The following is a 22,777-nucleotide window of genomic DNA, read 5'->3' on the forward strand; positions in this document are numbered from 1 at the left end:
TCCATTGTTGGCATAATTAAAACTAGAGCAAAAGTCAAATGTAGTGTCGCTACCTTTCTCAAGTACTTCCTTACGACACCGCTACGATTTCCGGTTTTGCACATGGCCTGTCCAATATTGCAACAGAAAAGTAGATAAAAGACACAAAAAAGAAACTAAAATATTCGGCACGCTGACAAGCGTATGCTTAAAAGTAAGTACGAACGTTTAAATTTGTTTTGTTACTTCTTACTGTATTATTTGGGACGAAGAAAGCCATGATATTTAGTCATAACGTTCGTTATTTATCCAGGTGAAAATGGTGAGCGTGGAAAGGAAGAGCACAGCTAAGCTGACTGAAATCCGAGAGATAGAGAAACAGATGCAAGAGAGATGGGCTAGGGAGAAAGCATTTGAGATAGATGCCCCAGAACCAGGGTCATCCGAGAGCAAGTAAGAAAATTTCGTGTGTTGTTAATGTAGTAGCAATTTGTAGCGATTTGGGGGGAGAAAACACCAAGGCTCGACCGAGACTCGTACCCGGGACTCTTGCAAACCGTGCGACTGCTCTTACCGACTGAGCTACCGAGCCCGGGACAGTCCCGGCCATCTAGTACACTCCTCCCCACCAAATGCGAGACGCAAGTCCAACATCCCACCGCTGCCACCATTGTAGCGATTTGTGGGGAGAAAACACCAAGGCTCGACCGGGACTCGAACCCGGGACTCTCGCAAACCGTGCGACCGCTCTTACCGACTGAGCTACCGAGCCCGGGACAGTCCCGGCCAGCCACTACATAGTGTTCGTTATTCTGTTATTTATTTATTTATTTTTAGGGAAAGTGAATAACCATTGTGTTGTCAGATATTGTTATTAACAAAACTTGTCATAAATTATGAAGCTCCAAAACTGACCGAATAATTCACAATTCAGCAATGTCTGATGATAATAAACTGAAAATTTCAATAAAAAAGAATATCAGTTAAAATGTAATGTCCCATATTTTACCTTTTTAAAGGTAGGCATGATTCAGTGCTTTATTGATGGTGAGATGATTTGTATTTCACTTCAGGAAGGACACCTACTTCGTCACCTTTCCCTATCCTTACATGAATGGACGTCTTCACCTGGGTCACACCTTCACCATCTCTAAATGTGAGGTAAACATCCACACCGATCCAAGATTATAATTTAGTGTGTGAACATTGTCATCAGTGTTTTTGTAAAGATTGAGCACATCCCAAATAGAATTCTGACTTACGGACAGTATTTGAATGTATAGAAATAAGAAAATTGAATTACAGAAGTAGTCTTTCTATCAACTCCTTAGTAATTTGTATTTCAGTTTGCATTATCATAACTGGCATTTCAGTTTTCTCTATGATTATTTGTATTTCAGTTTGCAGTGGGATACCAAAAGTTGAAGGGGAAAAGATGTTTGTTTCCTTTTGCTTTTCACTGTACAGGGATGCCCATCAAGGTATTGTCTTTTTGAAGCCAGTGGTACATTTTTTTTCATTGAATCACATGATAGATGTTATGTAACTTTTTTCACTTAGTTTCATTCTTTGCACAGGCTAAGTGACTTAGTGTCATCAAGTACATTGTATATTGACAGTGAATGGTATATTTGAATTTTTTGGCAGTAAATAATCTTCATCATTTTTTCTTTCTTAGAGGTGAATCTAAACGGCATTTGTATTTGCTTTAGATATACTAGACCCAGAATAAACATAAAGTATTGCCCACTTCATATGAATTGTCAAAAAAAATGTCAATCAGTTAAATTAATTTGAAGGACTGCACAATTCTCCTAAATTGCTGTAACTTACAAAAGCAAACACAAGGAGTTACTGTGCTATATAAAGTGACATCTCCTTGATCCCTATATGTTTCTGCTAATGGAAACATATAATAAGTATATGGAGATACATGAGAACATTGTTACACTTGTTAAAAAGAGATTTGGATCTGTTTATCATAAATATATTTGGCATCATTACAGCAGACTATTTCATTTGTGAAATTATCTTTCAGTCTACGGCATCATTTTGGTGACAAAATATATAAAAAATATAAGTTCTCTGCCTTTGCTAGCACTGTTGAATAGGTTGTAGTAAATTTGGCATTAAAATCTCCTACATGACACCTATAATTGGAATTTGGCATTGTTTCCATATATTTTCAGGCATGTGCAGATAAGCTGAAAAGAGAGATGGAAGACTTTGGCTATCCTCCAAGATTTCCTGAAGTAGATGAAGATGAAGAGAACAAGGACAAGAAGCAGGAGAAGGAGCTCAAGATTGAGGATAAATCTAAAGGGAAGAAGGTGAGTTGTGAGCATCCCACCAAATACGTACCTAGTCCATGAGAATTCTTGAAAGAGAAGGTACAAAGTACATACATAATGTTTTGTTATTTTCATAAATGGACACTATATTGAATATGATTATTCAGAACTGATATCTGGAAAAATGCATTCAAGGAATGAAGCTGTAAATAAAATGGGAAGTTCATTTGAGCTTTTATTTGATATTCTTGAAGAATGGTAGTAATTTAAAAACATTGTATGGAGAGACATGTTACAGCATAGACTTCTATGGTTACAGAATTAAAGACTGTGGTTGATAATGATAAATACTATACATATTGGACATAAGTTGTGTATGCAAGATTAAGTTTAAAGCTGAGGCAGGTTTTTTGGGCTCATACTACCAGAAGAGTTTTTTTGCCATTTCCAAAAATCTACTATTGATAAGAAAAATATGACTTCAGTGAGAGGAAAGGAGAGATTTTTTTAATCTGGTGAAATATTGTTATTTGGCTAAAACACAGTATTTGCTAAAGAATGATAAATTTCATTTCTCTATCACTTAAGTTTTTTAATTTCTGTTGTATGCTTTTTCTCAATAACAGAGTAAGCTTGCAGCTAAGACTGGGTCCAGCAAGTACCAGTGGCAGATCATGATGTCCCTGGGGCTAGTGGATGAAGAGATCAAGAAGTTTGCTGACCCCATGCACTGGCTCTACTTCTTCCCACCTCTGGCTATGAAAGACCTCTGCTCTATGGGTCTGAAGGTAAAATTGTGACTGATAGTTACAGAGAAGGTTTGGGTGTTCATGGTGAATTCCTAAATTTTGCCCTGGACAATATTCTGAAAATGGTGAACCTTAGTTTAATAATGAAATTATAACACTTGAAAATACATACAAAGTAAAGATTGTTAAGTATTCTAAGAAAACCATTTAGATTATATGGTGTTCTGCATGTCCGTCTGTTGAAGGTACATGATTCTCCTCATAATTTGACTACATTTTGATGATATCTGAACTTCCAGGTGGACTGGAGAAGAAGTTTCATCACCACGGATGTCAATCCATTTTATGATTCCTTTGTGAGTTGGTCTTTCCTCAGACTGAAGGCCAGGGACAAGGTGAAATTTGGAAAGAGGTGAGTAAAGAGATATATGTAAGGGCAGAGATTATTAGGTATTATCTATAGATTCTTTGTGAAAACTCATGCCAGAAAAATCTGTGTTTCATATTTATTGACTTTCTAGGGGTTAAGAGAGATTTATTTGAAACTTGCTCACTTAGTATCCAGTTGCATATTTTGTGTAAACTTGGATTTAAGAAAAAAAATGAACACTGCATTGAAATAAAGGAATCAATGTTCTAAGTATTCTATCATGCCATCTTTCCAGGTACACAATATTCTCTCCTAAAGATGGCCAGCCCTGTATGGACCATGACAGGAGTACTGGAGAGGTGGGTGTGGTTCACATCTTTTTTGTGTGTATAAGAATTTTAACAAGACATCCATCCATAAAATATGCTGTCTTCTGCTCAGATTGGCTCTTCAAATGACAGCTTGACAGCTCGCTGATTAAACCCTTAATTGGGTTGTTGAATTTTTAAAGGGGGAATTTTCAGTGAAATATACTGTACTCCTAAAGTTTGAGTGATGTATTTTGTTAACCCGAAAGTAAAACAGTGACTATGAATGTAAATTTTGCATTCATGAGCATCAAATATTATTTTGATTTCAGGGTGTTGGTCCCCAGGAGTACACTATTATCAAGATGAAGCTGATGGCGCCATACCCAGCCAAGCTAAAGTAGGTGCCTCCTGCAGGACTAGTCAGTCTTTCAGTACAGACAGGATGGTTATAATTTTAACCAACAGTGTTTGAAATAAAAAGTAACTGTGACAGTGAATTGCTCAGTACTCACAATGTGGTCATCTCTTTCCTTTTTTGCATGAGACTCATTTGACATTTTAATTGGACCAGATCTAATATTTCCCTCTTCCCCATCATCTCAGGCCCCTAGAAGGCAAGTCTGTGTACCTGGTTGCTGCCACACTAAGACCAGAGACCATGTTTGGTCAGACCAATTGCTGGATCCACCCAGACCTAACTTATGTTGCCACAGAGATGGCTAATGGGGAGATCTTTGTGTGCACCAGGAGAGCAGCCAGGAACATGAGTTACCAAGGTTTCACTAAGAATGATGGGAAGGTGGATGTTGTGATGGAACTGAAAGGCATGGTAAAGTGAACTTCCTGGGACATTTATACAACCGCAACTTTATTTATTTAACATCTTTCTTCTTATAATGAATTCAAATGTTTTATAACGTAGCATGGTATCAGAAGGATTGTAATCAGATAATCTTGTCACAAATTCATTTTTTTTTCAGTTTTTTCAAATTTAGTTTGTTAATAAAAGTGATGCTATTTATTTCTTTAGCTACTTTGTATCTACAAATTTTCCAGGATTTTATGGGAGCTGCCCTCCATGCCCCCCTGACATCTTACAAAGTGATCTACACTCTGCCCATGTTGACCATAAAGGAGGATAAAGGTAAGTCTCTTGAAAGCCCTCTTTTGTAGTCTTTAGTGTGATTATGCCTTGCCACATTCTTTTAGCTGAAGTTCACCCCAGTAAAAAGTTTAGCTGATGAATAATTTTTTTATCGGATATGCACAGTTGCTGAGTGAACAGTTGTTAACACATTGTTAAAGTAGTTGGTTTTCGAGGATTCATATCAGTTCAGTATTTTGGACTTGCTATGTGTTCTTTACATTGATCAATAACATTATGATTATATTTATCATGTCACATGGCTATCATTTATATTTGTATCAACATCAGTCTGAGGAAGAGCATAAACATAAACAGTAAGCTGAAAAAGTGTAGCTTTTCACTGGTTGTGTTAAGAAAACTTTTCATTCTAAATTTGCAGGCACAGGAGTGGTAACTAGTGTACCTAGTGATGCCCCAGATGACTATGCCGCTCTGAGAGATCTTAAGAAAAAGCAGGTTACAACCAAATAATTTTTTATTTTTAAACAATTTATGACTGATTGTCAAATATTGATTTTTTTCAACCATGATTTTTTTTTCTGTTTTAGTGAACACTAAATTGGTTGCTTATGATATAAGAACCTGTTCTGAACTATTTTGTTTTCTTTGTATATTGAAAGTATAAAATTACACTAAGGAGAAGAGACTTGTATAAACTTTGTGGCAATCAGATTTTGGCAAACACACCCACGTGTAGCCAGTTGATATTAAAATCTTTAGGTGTATATGTTTCTTTTAATTTTTTTTTTTTGATTTCAGCCATTCAGAGAAAAATATGGGATTAAGGATGAGATGGTCCTGCCTTTTGAACCTGTAAGTCTTTGTAAAGAATATTTAAATGGAAAAAGAGCATACATTCAAAATGTAGCCTAAAGGCTATCTTTTCTGAATATATGAAAAACAAAACTACAATTGAGCTAAGAAAGATGGAAAATATACTGGAATACCCTCAAAATGAAATATTCTACCTGAACTGTTTTGTTTTATTTACATGAAGGCATGCACAGACACAACTACATACAAATGTATGGGTTCCATTTCTCCCTCCAGGTGCCTATCATAGACATCCCTGGGTTTGGCAACCTGTCTGCAGTGACAGTGTGTGATGAACTGAAGATTCAGAGTCAGAATGACAAGGACAAGCTGACAGAAGCCAAGGAGAAAGTGTATCTCAAAGGATTTTATGAAGGGGTAAGTTGAAGCCTGTCACCCAGTGTCAGAAAGCTGATAAGTGCTTTTCAGCTACTGAGTTTTTTTTTTTTTTTTGTCCCCTATAGTCAAGTCTCTTCACTGTGGTGTAAAAGAAAATAATTGACTAATATGCATACTACTCTATCCTTTCTTTCAAATTTATTGCTTTGCAAAAGGTTGCAGATAATGGACAGTGGGAAGATGACTAAAACTATTCACCTTAATTAATTTTGTATAGTGCACTGTAATTGGACAAGTCATTGCACACAAAGTCAGGTCATTGTTCTGTGTTCAGTGAACATTGACTTGGTAGCCTGTGCCATATTAAACCTCTCCAAACCATTTTGTACTCTCTGCTTAGTGAGAATATGGAATTAAACAAAGAGGAACATATTATGTAGTTTTATTCTGTGTTACATTTGAATTATCACAGATAGGAACATAATTAATATTACATAGTGGTTTGTAATTTAGATTTTATAAATGAATTTTAGCTAACAGATTGATTTGATATTAATACAAAACCTATGTGATTTGCATTATAACACTAAGCTGTTTGATGTGATGTCTTTTGTAGGTCATGCTGGTGGAAGGATTTAAGGGACAGAAAGTGCAGGATGTAAAGAAATCAATTCAGAAGATCATGGTGGAGAAAGTAAGGATAGCACTTGTTATGACTTAACGAAATCAAACAATTTTAATCAAATTTTTAATTAAAAGTTTTCTTTGAGAGAAAAATGTCAAGTGAACTGGAGACCAAATGTTCCCAATAAATGAAATAAATGGGGGAGCATAAGTACCAAATAGAAATACCTCAAATTAAAATATATTGTAACAAGACTAATTGGAATAAGCTGCAAAGCTGTTTCTATGACAAAAACATAAAAGTTATTTTGAAAATTGTCATACAAAAAGAAATACCTGCATTTGTAACAGTATCTAATGTTGTGACTTACGATGTCTGTTTTTATAATACGAATTAAGGTAACTGTTTTATTCATTAGCCAATTTATACCAGTATTGCTGCATTTTGTATTTTTACTCTGTTTCAGAATGAGGCAGCAATCTACATGGAGCCAGAGAAGCAGGTGATCTCAAGGTCTGGGGATGAATGTGTGGTGGCTCTCTGTGATCAGTGGTAAGTGGAACATTTCCTTTGTCCTACCATAGGCCTATTTCAGGAAAAAAAACAAAGTTCAAAAGTTGGGTAGCTGACTGCATAAAGTGACTACATGGAATATAGTTAAAGTCAACAATCCAATATTTTCAAATGTTGTGCAGTGCAATATTTTTTACAAACAATACTATATTACACACCAGGTACTTGGACTATGGGGAAGAAGGCTGGAAAAAGCAGGCTGCAGAGTGCCTGAGTTACATGAATACTTACTCTGATGAGGTCCGCCATGGCCTGAGTGCCACCCTCAGCTGGCTACATGAACATGCATGTTCCAGGTCTTATGGCCTTGGTAGGTAGTCTCCTGTATCAGGATCTCTTCTCATTAAGATCTTAGATGTATAACTTCTCTTTGGCTGTGTAAAATTTGAAAAATCCTAAGATTGGAGGAGAAGCTTTTAGTTTTATTATTTCCCAAGTTTACTTGGGTTGATTTTAGCATATTTTCAGTATTAAATTACTTGTCATAAGTTTTAAAATAAAAATTGATACCTAGATATTGAAATGGAAGTTTTTGAGTATTTTTGAATATAATTGTTTTGATATATATATAAAATGACTTTTGAAAATTGGTTAAATACTAAAATCTTGGTGCACACAAAGTCAGGTCATTATTCTGTTCAGTGAACATTGACTTGGTAGCCTGTGCCATATTAATCCTCTCCAAACCATTTTGTACTCTCTGCCTAGTGAGAATATAAAATCACACAAAGAGGAACATATGTGTCAACATTTTCATAGAAGAGTATTTGTACACTTTCCATAAGATACGTAATTATATATACTATACTGAACTTTGGTTATTATGTCTGGTCAAAAGCCATTTACTATGACACCTAAAAGTTGTGACAGTCTCAACTCTGTGATCAAGTCTAGCAGTAGTGAAAAAATTGAAATATGCAACTGTACTTTGTCCTATTAGAAGCTGTTGAATAAAAAAAAGAACTAATTTAAAAATGATTAAGTCTATACTGTAATATTTCAGGTACCAAGCTTCCCTGGGACCCACAGTATCTGATAGAGTCTCTGTCTGACTCCACTATTTACAACGCCTACTACACTGTGGCCCATCTCCTGCAGGGAGGAATCATTGACGGCAGTGGGAATGGCCCTCTTAACATTAGGTAATGGCTGACAGAAAAACTGGTATTGTATGTTTTGGTTTGTGTAACTTGATACACAAATAATTGATTGTCAAATCTTGGAAAGTATGCTTATCGTATATTGGAAGGGGGCAGGCGAAGAGAAGTTTTGACATTAGGTAAGGGGCATAAATAGAATAGAAATATTACATGGTTGAATCACTTAGACAAGGCACAAATGTCTATGCATACAAAAGTAGTCAAATCTAGAAGAGAACTCTCAACATGAAGTAACTGATGTTATTGGTGAAATAGAAAATTGATACTCAATTAATACTGTATAGAGCTGGGTGTTTAAGTTTTGAGCTTGCTTTTCTCTTTTTGTTAAGTGATCAGATTCATGTGTTCGGTGTGTTGAGAGTGCAGATGATGGAAATGTTGAATCTGATGACTTTGAAGAGACTCATCTAAGGAACCTCTGATGCACTCTCATATATTGTTAGGCACTCACAGCTAGGAAATAGTTGATCTGATTCCGTACATTCTCCAACATAAGATTTTAAACAAGGCTAGTTATCAGTGAGATTTAATGACAGATACTTCTTGAATACTTATGATAAAGCTCATCTGAGCTTGTTTAGATTCCATGACATCTATCTTTAAAACTTAATATCAACAAAACTGCATGTATGTTAAGGTTCACTGAAATAAATCCAGAAGGCATGGACCTGGTATTAACAATGCTCTAGGGAATGCCAAAATTTCATTAATGTTTAAATATGACTTCTCTATTTTTATCTCTATCTCTGTTTCAGGCCAGAGCAGATGACCCCAGAAGTCTGGGACTACATATTTTTCAAGACGACACCTATGCCGAAGAACTGCCAGATTCCGAAGGCTGCCCTGGACAAGCTGAGGGGAGAGTTTGAATACTGGTACCCTGTGAACGTCAGGGTGTCTGGCAAAGATCTGATCCCAAACCATATTACGTATTACATCTACAACCACTGTGCTATCTGGCCTGATGACAAGTACGTAGAAACGAGAGTGAAATGTTGATCTTAAAGAGACAAACTGTAAGAAGAATAACTTCTGCGTAAAATGATTCCTCTAGGCAAAGATCAGCAGATTTACTTTTTGTGCACACAAAGTCAGGTCATTGTTCTGTTTCAGTGAACATTGACTTGGTAGCCTGTGCCACATAAACCCTCTCCAAACCATTTTGTACTCTCTGCTTAGTGAGAATATGGAATTACACAAAGAGGGACATGTTTTGTTTGTCATTCTTACTACAGAAAATGATTTTGTATATGCAATTTGCTTTCTCGTCTGTCAGGCCTGTAGTTAATAAAACATTTATTAGACATCTTATATGCCAAAGAAGTAGACTAGTTTCATTTTTATCTTTAGGTCAAAATGGCCAGCTGGGTTCAGGGCAAATGGGCACCTGCTGCTGAACTCTGAAAAGGTACAAACCATACTTTAATTTCAACTTTTTATTGGAAGAAAAGAGTTTCATACTCACCTTCAAAGTTATGTCTTTTGAAAATTCTGTTTTGATGGTTAAATTTGGTAAAAGCTTTAATATTAGATTGTACACTTATTTGTAAAAAAGATAAAAATGTTAAGTTTAATTTGCTATTGATGCAAGTGGTTGTATTACAGATGTCCAAATCTACAGGGAATTTCTTGACACTAATGCAGGCAATAGGCAAATTCTCTGCCGATGGTATGCATACAGATAATGGAGAAATCACATAACATGTACTCCATGCATTACTGTTTGGCAATTTGATCTTTGGTTTCTGAGAGCAAAATATATATGGTATATTTGTATGATATCTGAAGGCAAAAGAAGTTTGGCATGGTATGCAATAAAATAAAGCTTTGAAATGAAAAATATTTATTACAATGGAGAACAGGAACCAAAGTGCCAACAGTGAGAAAGCTGGTCATTGACAAATAGTAATGCTGTGGTTAAGGTGGCTGGATGGAGCATGAAACAGGAAGGGATTCTTATGTTGAGGAACCAGTATTTTAATACCAGCATATATACCAAAGATCAACTACTTTAGGTTAGAACTACAGTGAAATATCCTTAAGAAAGTTTTGTTGATAAAATGAATATCCATGTTGAACTTACTTAAACCAGTTGGACTTAACACTATTCAATCAAGTCCAATTTTGAAGATCTTATTGTTTTTTGCTTACTTATCATTACAAATAAATTGTGAAGATGGTGCTAAAACCCAGTTGATCTTTGGGCATGGCTGTTCTTGGTGACTCTACATAGGTAGCTTATTAGTAATCAGTGTCGTAATGGAATATTCTGTGTCCAATTTTTTCTAGATGTCAAAACAAACTGGCAACTTTTTGACATTGTATGATGCCATTGCAAAATTCTCAGCAGATGGTAAGGGGTTGCGTGGTTTGATGCACTGGCTTTTTTCCTAACAATTTGTGAAAATGGAGGGCCATTTGATTGACATATTTCTCTGACTAGGATAGTTCTTTGTTTCCATTTAATAATTTGTGTTTGTTTGATCACAGACTTTTGTTATAAACTTTATCAGTGTGAGGAAGCCAACATTACTGTGTTCTAGACCCAGAATTGTCCAATTTTCAGTTGTCGTAATATACCTGTCAGTCTGTTGCTTTTCATGTTTTGATAAGCATAGAATTCACAAATATAAACCACTAACCTTGTTGTCATATTAGTCAAGATTGTTTGTCACAAAGGAAAATTTGTGTTGTTTTATTTTCCTATATGCTTGAGTCAAATTTTGGTTTGTTGTCTTGGGTGTTCACTGCTTTGTTACAGCTAGGACATGTTTTTATTTCTTTCACTACAAACCTAGACTCCATCAATTGGAATCTATTTTATGCATAGTTGTAAAACACTGTTTTCCAAAAGTTCATGATGCTCTTTCAATGATTATTTTTGAGTAGTATGCTTGATTAACTTATGATTGGTCTTCCAGCATTTTGGAAGTGTTTTAAGTTTACATTCACATCAGCAAATAATCTTGGTATACATTTGAATTAAATGGAATCTTAGTTTAAAATATTTAGGTATTTGCATGGCATAAAATAACAGTTTAATTTTTAGTCCTTCACTTCATATAACTGTTGTTGCTTCTGTTAATGCCAACTGTTTTTAAACAACTGTCCTGAAATGTTACAAAGGTCATATGATGCAAACAGATGTAACGGTCAATGATGATGAGCAGATGTTATTATTTTAATTTATTTATTTTTTGAGATATTTTGACTAAATGTTTGCCTTGGATTCCTGTCCTAGGTATGCGCTTGGCTCTGGCAGATGCTGGCGACACCCTTGAAGATGCAAACTTCGTTGAAGCAATGGCGGATGCAGGTCTGCTGCGCCTGTACACGTTCTTGGAGTGGGTGAAAGAGATGTTGTCCACTGCTGACAAGATGAGAACAGGACCTATGGATAGTTTTAATGACAAGGCTTTTATCAAGTAAGTCTCTTTGTCCAAGTTGCTGTAATTATTCCAGCCAAATCATATGTACGGGTAGGGTTTCATCAAATATAAACAAAGTTAACTGGTTATGTTACTTGAACGGATTGTGCACAACTGAACAATAAAAAAAGGATGCAAACATTTTGAAAAGGAAAGATGTGTTTAAATCAGAAATGCTCTATTGATTTGGAACAAGGTTTTAAATCGGATCATGAAATGATCAAGAAAATGAAGTTTTGCATGAAATTTGTGACTGATAACAGTATGATTAGGAATTTACTAGTTCAAAAGTTGAAATAGCCAGGTTTTTTTGAAGATGTATTAAGAAATAGGATTGAATTGATTTTTCCAGTGAGATGAACAGTGCCATTTTGCTGACAGAGCAGAACTATGAGAAGATGTTGTTTAAGGAGGTGGTGAAGTCTGGATTCTTTGAATACCAGGTGTGTTTCAGACAAGTTGACATTATTTTGAATTAAAAATTTTTTGTCATCAGTTTAAAAAATTATGAATGACAGTAAGTACTATTTGATTCCACAAAGCTTTTTAGAAGAAGTAATATTGGACTAGTCTGATTATAAATGGGATTTTCAGGATGTTCATATGGTCTTATTGATTAAAGCTTGCAATAGAGCATATAACTGGTTTTATGACTTTAAATTCTGAGCAAATTTCAAATTGGTATTATGCCATAGCTGTGAAAAAAAGTGTTTTGATGGATGATGTTTGATACAACTAAGACAACATTCATCTTATATTTACCATTTTTTATGTACAAAAGGAAAAAAATTATCAAATGCTTGAATAATTGAATATTTTCTTCTTGTAGAGTATAAGAGACCGATACAGAGAGTGCACCATGGGGGATATGCACAGGGACCTGGTACTGAGGTTCATAGAGACACAGGCATTACTGCTCTGCCCCATATGTCCCCATCTCTGTGAATACATCTGGGGGCTCCTTGGAAAGGTACGTGTATATTTAATTCATGTAAGCAGGGTTGGATTTTTCTCAACCCAATAGTGCTTGTTAAGGAAGAAAAGTATTTGTCTGAAATATGTGATTTTTAGTTTTGTGCAATTTCTTTAAGTATTTCTCTTTAGAATTCGAGAGAGTTGTATAATATATTTATATCTGTAATATTAAATCAGCATCAAATTGATAGAACTTTTGTCTTTGATTTAGGGTGGCAGATGTAGTTATATTTTACAAGTATAATCGCAAGTTGTAGATCCTGTCTGTAATAATATTTTCTTGTGTATTCCTTGAGACTGTTTTCCTCAAACTGTTAAAGTGTAGTTTGCAGCAAACTATTCATTTTGATTAGGGGGGTTCCTCCAGGGATGTTTTAGTACAAGGCATCTGATATGTTTATTATACATAAACAAATATTACATCTCCCTTGCAGGAAGGCAGCATCATGCAGGCACAATGGCCAGCAGTTGAGGCTGTGGATGAAATGCTGTTGAAACAGGCGCAATATCTGTACGACTCTACCAGAGAGTTCAGACTGAGGCTGAAGGCTTACATGACACCAGGAAAGGGAAAGGTAGTGAATTGCTGCTAGTTTTTCAAGCGGATAGTATAGTATAAAGAACTATTATATAATAATTTTGTATAGCTTTTTAAAATGTCATACTTGTTGATTAGAAAATTGTTTATTAATCACTGCAAGATAGCATTAAACAGATATAATTGATACCATTAAGTGCTTGTTTCACTTTTGAAAGTGTGAAGCAATGGGATTTAAAAACAATCTCAACTAACTTGCAATTTTTCTAAAAAGCCTTGCATCAGTGTTAAGCAACAAAGGGGTATCCTAAAAGTGTCTATCAATTTGTACTACAGAAAGCATCCCCTCCACCCAGTAAACCCACCCATGGAACCATCTGGATTGCCAAGACATACCCTCCCTGGCAGAATACAGTGCTCACTACTCTGAACCAGCTTTATAAGGTAAGGTATGGGGATCACCTAGTAAGTAGCATGGTCTTCTCTCACTGTACGATTTGGGGGTAACATACTCTGTAACAATGGTTACTCTCAGGGATTGTACTCTTAATATCAAGAGTAATTCTCCATGTTAAGTTTTGGGGTTGCTTCACTTTATTCAGCATTGGCTTTAATGTTCTACCTTCTTTTCTAGATATTTGATTAAAGGTAGCACTCTCACTCATTCAGTTGTGGCAGGAGAGAACTTATCAGTAATGTCACATATTCAACGAAACATTTGCTTTTTGACGAACAGTACTGGCTTCGTAAATGAGCAAAAATGTTCATTAGCTTGGTTGTTGGATAAACATGAAAATTCTCAGACACAAGCCTAAAATTTTCCGTACCGTTAGCTTACGGCCAACCTGGTCGAAGGCCTTCATCAGACTGACGTGAGTAGTTGTTCACACTCACTGACCGCTAGGTGACCGCTGGCTTCGTTTGAGTATGATTGTGAATTCACCATTTTTTATTGCAAGGCCCATGGCAATCAGTTCCCAGAGAACAAGGAGATAGCTGCAGCATTCGGCAACAAACCTGAGCTGAAGAAGTACATGAAGAAAGTGATGCCTTTTGTACAGCTGGTCAAGGTTGGTTAATTGCTTGATTGATAGTCTGAAGTTTTGGATTGATTAGTTTAATTTATGTATAAACACAGTATGAAGAACCTGCATAGATTTATACAAAATTAGACAAAGTATATCTGGTAACAGTTTGATCTTTCAGTTCTAGTTTCTTTGCAATGTAATAAGATGCAGATTCCGAACTAAAACTGTACCTTGACACCAAGTGTTAAACATTTGTGAAGTCCTTGCATCATGCACATGTCTTTGTGGTTGAGATTTGAAACCAAAGTTTTTTTTTCTTTAATACCAACCCAGTGGTTTATATAAACTAAACTGAATAGGTTTGCTATGCCATGATGTAATGAAAAATAATAAATTTGAATAATGCTGTCAACAGCTTTTTAAATTGCCATTGTAGGAGGGCGTGGCACAGAAGGGAGTGGAAGCCATGAATCTGACCCTGGACTTTGATGAGAAGGCTGTACTGGAGGCAAACCTGACCTATCTAGTGTCCACTCTGGAGGTAGGGTATTTTTTTTTAAATCTTTATAGTAATTAGTATTGTATAGATTTTATTTACGTATTCTGATATCACATTATAGTTGTAAAGGTAACAAAATATATTGAAAGGATTGTACTTATAGGCATTTGTAATATTTACAGCTTGAAGGCCTGGAAGTGAAGTTTTCTACAGAGGCAAGTGAGAACAAGATAAAGGAAGAGAACTGTCCAGGAAAACCATTCCTGGTTTACTATTCTCAGGTAAATGTCCTATAGTTCTCACTGTAAGGAAGAAGGCATGGAGTCATTGTTCATTAAGGGTGATAGTAATTGAAATGAAATATTATGCAAAGGCTAAGATAACTTACCTTAATGTTTTTATTTATTGATTTCTTTGAGAATTGGTATATTATATATGAAAATGACAAATAATGTATCTTTAATGAAAATTTTGTAAAAAAAAACTTTTGTTATGAGACATCGGCAATTATTAATCAGACTAAATCAAATTTCTAAAGATTTTTTTTTAAATATCAGGTCATGTTACACTAGAGACTAGACAAATCTTTGAAGTTATTAATATTATTAGTTTTATTTATCCCTTTTCCAGCCCTCAGTGGCCATGACTTTGGTAAACCCCCAGCCATGTAGCGGTCACTTTCAGATGACCATCCCCATTCTGGACAATGATACAACCAGCAAGATAGCACTTAGGGTAACCAAGATGGACAGACTGATTAAAGGTAGGCTGTGAATTTAAACACAAAATCGGTATGTTTTGTTAAAATGATAAAGAGAGAAAATGAACATTCCCTCAACCATTTTCATAATTTTGAATTTGGATATATGGAATGTAATATGGTACAAGTGAAAAATGATGGCATATTTGCTTTTGCAAAGAATATAAAATAATTGCTGCCATAATACAGTAAGCTTTTTATTGGCAGACAATATATGTACGCCTTTTTTTTTCAGATGCCAAAAAAGTGAAAATAATGAGGTACGAAGATCCAAACCTAGGACCACGACAAATCCCTGTAATGGACCAGCCAATGAAAAATAAAATTGTAGTGCCTGACAATGCCATCTACAGGATAAATCTGGAAACACAGACTGTTAGTGTACAGGAGAATGGGAAGACAGTGGATGTCGGCTCACAGATGGCTTATATGGTTGATGACTGAAAATTTACTGCTAATTAACTTCTTAAATTATTTTTGTGGAAAAATGCAGCTCTCAATTTTCGACAGGAATTGTAATGAATTGACATTGTGAATATATTTATTAAAGTTTACAGCTGGATTGACTTAATTATGGTATGACTTTGAGTGTGCTAACGGCCTTACTCAATTATGCAATTGCATTTTTTCAGAAGTCAATTCTCCAATAGAAAAAAAACGATTTACTGAAAGTTTATACACTGTGCGACCTTTGAAAGCATTAAATTAGAAAATAAGTTATCTTTGTTTTATTGATAAAGCTGTTTAAACTGAACTGCAATTTTTTGAGGTTACAGTATCAAAATTATACGAAAAGTGCTTGGTTTGAATAATAAATTGTTTTTATTATGAATAAAACTATTTCTTCAATTTTATTTAAAGTTTGAAGACATCATCAATTTTATTTAAAGTTTGAAGACTGAACGTTGCACACCTGATAATGAGGTGCAGAGCGTTCACAAAATCCCGTCTTGTGTAAAGCCTAGTTGTAACATCTAGTCATTAAAAGATGCTGACTTTCCTGAATTTATGCCATGATCTTGAGAAGACCGAAAAAGAGGTGAAAACGGTTTTCTATAAAACCTGCCTCCGCCATTTATGCGGCGGTTAAAAGCTGAAGGAAAACGGTCACTCCTGTCCCCCAGTTCCGCCATATTTTCGACACATCTCACCAGGAAATTCTACTTGACTCTCCGGACAAAGTCGCAATTAAACGGTTACTCTGATCAGTCCTTGCGTCAGACACTACCTTACATCGTGTTACTAGGTTTTGCTGATCAACTTTTCGAAATAAAAAAATTCATAAACTTGCGTAAGCCGTTAATGCATGGGAGTCTCGAAACGGCTTAACGCAGCATTTATGAAGACTGATAGATTATAAAACCGAGGAGTTACAACAGTAACTGTTGTAACTCCTTGATAAAACTAAACTTAAACTTATCAAAGAGTTGTATTAGATACAGTTCTTTGGACTCTTGTTCAGTAAATGCCAACATGAAACATAAACCACCAACCTGATTGTGCATGGACATTTTTTATTGTTCCAGAAAGCCAGCCCCGAGTATTTATTTCTCTCTGTTTATTGCACAGGAACCAGTTTTGTAGTGTTTAATTATGTCCATGTAATTTTTCTCCAATATTCTGGCTGTATGCGTGTATATAGTCGATTACCGGTGATTTATATTTAATGGGCAGACGAATGATTTCACCAAGAGTCGATTTTTTTTCTCAAAACAAAGTAGTCCAACGCGCACCATTATTTTAAGTAATTTTAATTTGCAAAAATTGTGTGAACGTATGATATGACCCTTCACATTCTGACACTCCATAGAAAACCTTCAACATTTTAGTTCTCAAAGGAAAAAAGGCTTATACTAATAATTTCTTTAATGGGCACTTAAATGTAAGGAATTTACATTTCATAGATAGAGAATGTTGACCCGTTAAGTATCACGTCTTACGCCATTTGAGATGTTATCGTGACCAGTAATATTCCAGTCACACAATGACCCCTTGGTAACGTAAACAATATACAACAATAGAGGGGCAAAATGGACAGGGAAAGAGTGCCCATGATATTATGGACATTACGTAATACTTTTATAGTAAATACCAACCAGCCAACATTGCGGCCATCTTGTACATGATTTAATCAGAATTTTTACATATTTAGCAGTGCTGAGAAGATAATCAGGTGAGTCTGAAGCTCTGAGACGTGCACATTTACTGGTTTTATTTGAGAGGAAAATAGTAGCAAATATTCAAGTTTTAACATTCTTAAAGTTTGAATATATTTGATTTGAAGAATCGATCCAGGGACATCGATATTTTGGTCTGAACGCATTGATCAAAATCACCATTACATATTCATAGAAATAGAGGTCCAAGTTGATTTTATTATGTGACGTAGAACTGTGTGTGTGTGTCACACCAAGCAAAGCCTGGCGTTCGGCAGCATAGTGCTGTAGAAATCCCTGTAGTAAAAATTGTCACTTTTGTCACATAAACACCGTGTAAAGTAAGTCATGCAATATACATGTACTTTCAAACAGTATTTACACTTAATAATTTTACAAATTTGAAATTATTCAAAAATAAGTCTACGTAAATATGTCACCTAGAGCCGTAACGCTGTGCTATTTTCAGGTATACCATTTTGCCACAGAGGCACTAGTCATCAAAATGAAAGAGGTTAGTCAAGTTATTATTCTTTACGTATTTGAAAGAACGGAGGACCTATGGAGATTGTAAAGTTATCTTAGTAAATGTTTATCGAGCAATAATGCTAGCTTTAAATTTCGAATCTTCATTTAAGAAATAGAAAGCCGAAGCTGTTTTGTAAGGCGAACAAAGCAAATATTATAATCATAATTATAATCAATCATATATTGCATGGGTTTCTTTCAAAGGTTTTCTATCACCTCTGTTTGGTTGTGTTTCTGGTCCATGGTGGTCATCCTAAAGCCGTCTCGGACACAAGGTCTGAAGGGTTAGCTGAAGGTGGGTCGGGATTGAACTCCATGTAATAAAATTTGACTTGTAATGTTTTATTATTCATCAAAGTTCTTTGTTATGCAAATTTTTGTCTCATCAATGAATTTCAAATGAATATAAAGTGTTTTGTAAATGATTTTTGTGAAGTCGTATATCACATGCTTTTCATTATGTGTCTGTCATCACGTGAACGTCAAATCCTTGTTTTCAGATGAGTTGGGAAAACTTTTAGCACTGAGAGAAAAATTTGCAAATGGCATTCAAACAGTGAAAGAAAAATCAAGCGATGAAGGTATGTGGCAGACAATGCAATCATAACAATTTTGTAATATGTAATTATAGTCCTCTAGCTAGTGTTCTATAATAGTGGGTAGAAGATACGCACATGCTTTTTGTCTTAATAGCTTTTTTCACACACACACACGCACACAAACACACACACAAACACACACACACACATATATATATATATATATATATATATATATTTCATTGTTTTTTCAGTTGCAAATGTCGTAGCGCTGCTGAGGAATGAAGTTGCTAAGGACCAAGAGCTAGAAAGACGAGCCGAGTATAAGCGCTATTTGGATTCTCTGAAAGAAGGAGGTAGGGTTGAATGTTAGGGTTGAAAGTAACATGAATGAAAATTTGAAGTACAACGATCCAAAAACTGAAATCTCTGACTATGTATTGTGTCCCTGTGTCTAGGTAACACTAACAGTTCAAAACGAAAAAGTACATGTATTTTACCTCTCGACAACGACCCGAATAGCGGCCAGACATTTTCTTACGAGATGAAAAACGATTTTTTTTATTCCAGACCTCCACGAAGGCGACATATTAGTTGACAAGGAGCTGCTAGCAATGCTTAGAGATGACGTCAGTGATGCACCAGCGGAGAAGAGACAGATGACGTCACGGGCTAACAGGAAGTGGAGAAAGTCTGGTAATGATGTCATCATTCCTTATACCATGGCTGCTGGTAAGTTAACCCTGTCGGGGAAATGTGGCTATAATAATTATAGGTAAATCCCTTTTATAAAGTTAACATACAATTGTACTTATATAGCTTGTAGTACCGGATGGTATTTAAGATTATCATACGCCTACTATACACCTAACAGTACGACAAGTGTGTGTTTTGTGGGTTTTCTTTGTTCTTGAATCTAACTAATTTTGTTAAAACTACTCGGTTAACACCTCAAAATCGCCCAATCCATTCCTTTCGTTGCAGGTGGTTCAGCCTCCTCTACGTTCCAATTGGCGATTAACAGTCTGAGCATGTTAACTTGTATCAAATTTCAACACAGAACAAACCATAGGGACTATATTAAAGTAACAGGGGATGGTAGCAGGTAATCAACATAAACAAAACAACTTGAAAGCTGAGAATTTTGCATAATTTAAGAACATCGAAAGTGTTTACAGAGAAGTGTAGAAGTGTATTATGTTCTGTTGTATGTGTACACATAAAGCATTGCGGTCTTACACATACATTGTAGCTGGAGAGCTGCACGTAAACGCACACGTTAATGACGTTAATATCCAGAAACTGCATTATTAAAGTAACATAGGATTCAACATAACGTTTCAAGAAATAGAATATGTTACCAGAATTTGAATCACAATGCTTTCTTTATGCCTTCAGTTGCTTTTCGTCCTATGGTCGCCAAGGTGGCATGCAGACACTGAATCTTGGGAACGGATGCTACAGTAAAGGCACTGTGCTGCACGAAATACTTCATGCAATTGGATTTTTCCACGAACAAAGTCGACCTGACAGAGATAATTATGTCACGATTAATTATAGAAATATTAAATCCGGTAAGTAAAAGAAGTAAGCGTGCAGTTTGTATTTCCTATCATATTTTACAATTTTATATCTTAAAAATCGTTTTGCTAGCTGGTGTGAATATATTCTTGGTTGATAAATGTAAGTGGCGAAAATCTGACACAGAAGGTCATGTAATAAGCAAAACATTTGTACTTGTGGAGCGTGGTTTTATAAAGAAAAGTTCCCTTCTTCAATTTTTTTTTCATATTTAGGAATGTCAAGTCAATTTGCAAAGAAACGATCTTGGGAAGTAACAACCAAGGGCCAACCGTACGACTTCCAGTCTCTGATGCACTACAGAAATACTGAATTCAGCGCCAACGGACAGAAAACGATACAGGCAAAAGCCAACCCATCCATGACACTCGGGAATGACGACTTGTCTGCAACTGATGTCGACAAGATTAATTTGTTTTATGGATGTCCACAGGCTCGATGGAAAAGTAAATAATATAATATTGGAAAGCATTTTTGTATTCTGCTATTAAGATGTCCATAGTCAGATGCGAGCATGCACGATGAATCGTCTCTGCTACTCTGAGAAAAACAACACGCTATCTTCTAATCTATTATATCAATCCGATATTTCTTTTTGCCATTTCGTTCACATTTTATGCAATTCCATTTCAGTGGACGACTTTGTGATTCAGGTAAAGACCAGTTCTTCTTGGTTTTCTGGCACCGATGCCAAGGTGTATATGGAATTGTTCTGGGCAGATGGCGTGAATTCTGGAGAATTCCCAGTCCAGGGAGAATTTGAGAGGTGGTCGTAAGTACAAAATCGCACTCAGTTTCGTTTTGTTGAATGAAAATTGTAGTGGTAATCAGATTAATTTGACATGTTTTTTCAACAAGAGGACCACGGATAAAATCGTTTCCAAAAAATCACCGTGCAAATCTCTATTAAGCTTATAATAATAATAATAATAATAATAATTATTATTATTATTATTATTATTATTATTATTATTGGGATGATCTTGGCTTTCTCAAGTGTAATGATGTGCGTATAAGTTGCCGATCAATGACCAATAATGTACCGTTCGTTTTTCAAATTCTCTAAGATCAATCAATTAATTAATTAATTTATTTATTTATTTATTGCAAAGTTATTAATTTCAATAATTATTTGCACCCAGCGTGGATACCATGGAGCTGTATTTGCCGAACGAGAGCAATCTGAGTAAGATAAATATTCGTCAAGATGGCACTGGTTTTGGCTCCGATTGGAAACTAGATAGGGTAAGGGCAAACAATTCTAAAAGATAAGTGGAAAAATACCTATCAAAACAAAGATCAATATTTAACAAAAAAAATACGTTATAGGGAAGTAACAGAAATATTATAAATTCTGTTTTACCACCAAAAGGGAATCTGTGCTTGCCATCGGACCCCGTGACCTCCATAGATGAGTACCTTCGGTATTAATCCATTAAGACACGTGCAAAATGATATTTGTAAAATGCCAATTAATAAAGTTTTTTTTGTTTTGTTTTCAGGTGACAATAGAAGATAAAACCCGAAGTACAAGATATGAGTGTTATTGTGACTGCTGGCTGGACAACACTCTTGCCAAGACCATCGTCTGTAACCGACTTTAAGTAGCCTGGAGACCACCAATATTGTCCACCCAGGCTCAGTTTTCACTGTGATCGCTATACATTTTAGGGTAGTGGTCTTCTGGATTAACCGTCAAGCAAATTGTATTAGCTGATGTCTAAAAGTTCGCGAAGGTCTGTTTGTCTCAATTGTGTTAGGTGGTCCTGTTGAGACTCGGAAAATCTCAGATTGTGTTGTCCAGTTGCTTGGTTACAAATGGTTTTCCAAGACCATGTGCATAGCACTCTCTGTTAGAGGTATTTTATCTTTAGTGCCCTTACGCAATTTATTCCTACGTAGCAGTGTTTGTGTTTTTCCTATTCAATCCGTTTAATATTGTGCAATTTCATAGTGCGGTGGCTTTTAACTTTAATACTATTCATGTATGTGTTTATGCTCAAAAGATGTTTCCGTCCCATGCAGTTATTTTAGACACACGCATCTCAGAGGCACACTGTCGATTTGCTTTAACTTTAAGAAAACTTAAATATACTTTATTTGAATATCAACTTTATGTATCTAAATATTGATGATGTCTTCCCTTTTCTGAAAAATGTGTGGGTAAAATAAGTTATTTTTTTACTTGAGCCTTCCGCCTACACAATACATTTATACAGGACACAATCTTTAGAATCCATCCATTGGTTTACATTTACATTGGTTTACTTTTTCAAGTTTAGATTTTTGTACCGTGTAATCTTTATGAATAAAAGGATAAGAAAATATCTAGATCTTCCGACAGAATTCGAGCAAATCTGTGTTCTAAGTTACTCATTTTCGAGACAC

The 22,777-nt window shown here is 35.4% G+C and overlaps 2 protein-coding genes and 1 non-coding gene across 4 annotated transcripts; all 3 read left to right on the forward strand.

Annotated features, from left to right (window-relative positions):
* The first annotated feature begins 52 nt into the window (after positions 1-52).
* Positions 53-16,437, forward strand: LOC106157677 (leucine--tRNA ligase, cytoplasmic). Of its 2 annotated transcripts, none has more exons than XM_013533393.2 (31): positions 53-193; positions 293-432; positions 1,053-1,140; positions 1,380-1,460; positions 2,169-2,309; positions 2,897-3,058; positions 3,319-3,431; positions 3,685-3,748; positions 4,030-4,097; positions 4,304-4,529; positions 4,757-4,844; positions 5,227-5,303; positions 5,607-5,660; positions 5,898-6,038; positions 6,616-6,693; positions 7,091-7,176; positions 7,359-7,507; positions 8,201-8,339; positions 9,113-9,328; positions 9,708-9,765; positions 9,963-10,026; positions 11,599-11,782; positions 12,138-12,228; positions 12,615-12,755; positions 13,195-13,335; positions 13,635-13,742; positions 14,258-14,368; positions 14,763-14,867; positions 15,008-15,106; positions 15,456-15,588; positions 15,821-16,437. In XM_013533393.2, the coding sequence occupies exons 2-31, from the start codon at positions 299-301 to the stop codon at positions 16,027-16,029; spliced, it is 3,549 nt and encodes a 1,182-aa protein (XP_013388847.2). In that variant the 5' UTR covers positions 53-193; positions 293-298; the 3' UTR covers positions 16,030-16,437. The 2 variants fall into 2 exon arrangements, with proteins under 2 accessions (XP_013388847.2, XP_086866091.1); XM_087009965.1 differs by lacking the exon at positions 9,963-10,026 and adding an exon at positions 10,647-10,710.
* LOC112041864 (small nucleolar RNA SNORD42) lies at positions 8,718-8,784 on the forward strand. The gene has a single exon (XR_002886371.2). It is a non-coding gene; the product is annotated as a small nucleolar RNA SNORD42 (small nucleolar RNA).
* Positions 16,438-17,451: 1,014 nt separating the features above from the next.
* LOC106166193 (zinc metalloproteinase nas-31) lies at positions 17,452-22,715 on the forward strand. The gene is made up of 12 exons (XM_013544668.2): positions 17,452-17,758; positions 18,211-18,255; positions 18,474-18,564; positions 18,770-18,850; positions 19,063-19,164; positions 19,379-19,540; positions 19,793-19,913; positions 20,207-20,382; positions 20,605-20,835; positions 21,023-21,161; positions 21,532-21,634; positions 21,892-22,715. Exons 2-12 carry the CDS (start codon positions 18,247-18,249, stop codon positions 21,991-21,993), a joined length of 1,317 nt encoding a protein of 438 aa, XP_013400122.2. The 5' UTR covers positions 17,452-17,758; positions 18,211-18,246; the 3' UTR covers positions 21,994-22,715.
* Positions 22,716-22,777: the final 62 nt, after the last annotated feature.

The sequence above is a fragment of the Lingula anatina genome, chromosome 3, assembly GCF_051362555.1.
Source record: "Lingula anatina isolate TDL-2025a chromosome 3, LinAna3.0, whole genome shotgun sequence".
In the NCBI taxonomy this organism is placed as follows: Eukaryota; Metazoa; Brachiopoda; class Lingulata; order Lingulida; family Lingulidae; genus Lingula; species Lingula anatina.

Coding starts and splice junctions, on each gene's coding strand:
- LOC106166193 (XM_013544668.2), top strand. Junction 19,541..19,792: donor TCCTTATACCATGGCTGCTG/GTAAGTTAACCC, acceptor CTTTCGTTGCAG/GTGGTTCAGCCTCCTCTACG. Junction 21,635..21,891: donor CCGATTGGAAACTAGATAGG/GTAAGGGCAAAC, acceptor TTTTGTTTTCAG/GTGACAATAGAAGATAAAAC.
- LOC106157677 (XM_013533393.2), top strand. CDS start 299: ATGGTGAGCGTGGAAAGGAAGAGCACAGCTAAGCTGACTGAAATCCGA. Junction 14,369..14,762: donor CTTTTGTACAGCTGGTCAAG/GTTGGTTAATTG, acceptor TTGCCATTGTAG/GAGGGCGTGGCACAGAAGGG. Junction 15,107..15,455: donor TCCTGGTTTACTATTCTCAG/GTAAATGTCCTA, acceptor TCCCTTTTCCAG/CCCTCAGTGGCCATGACTTT.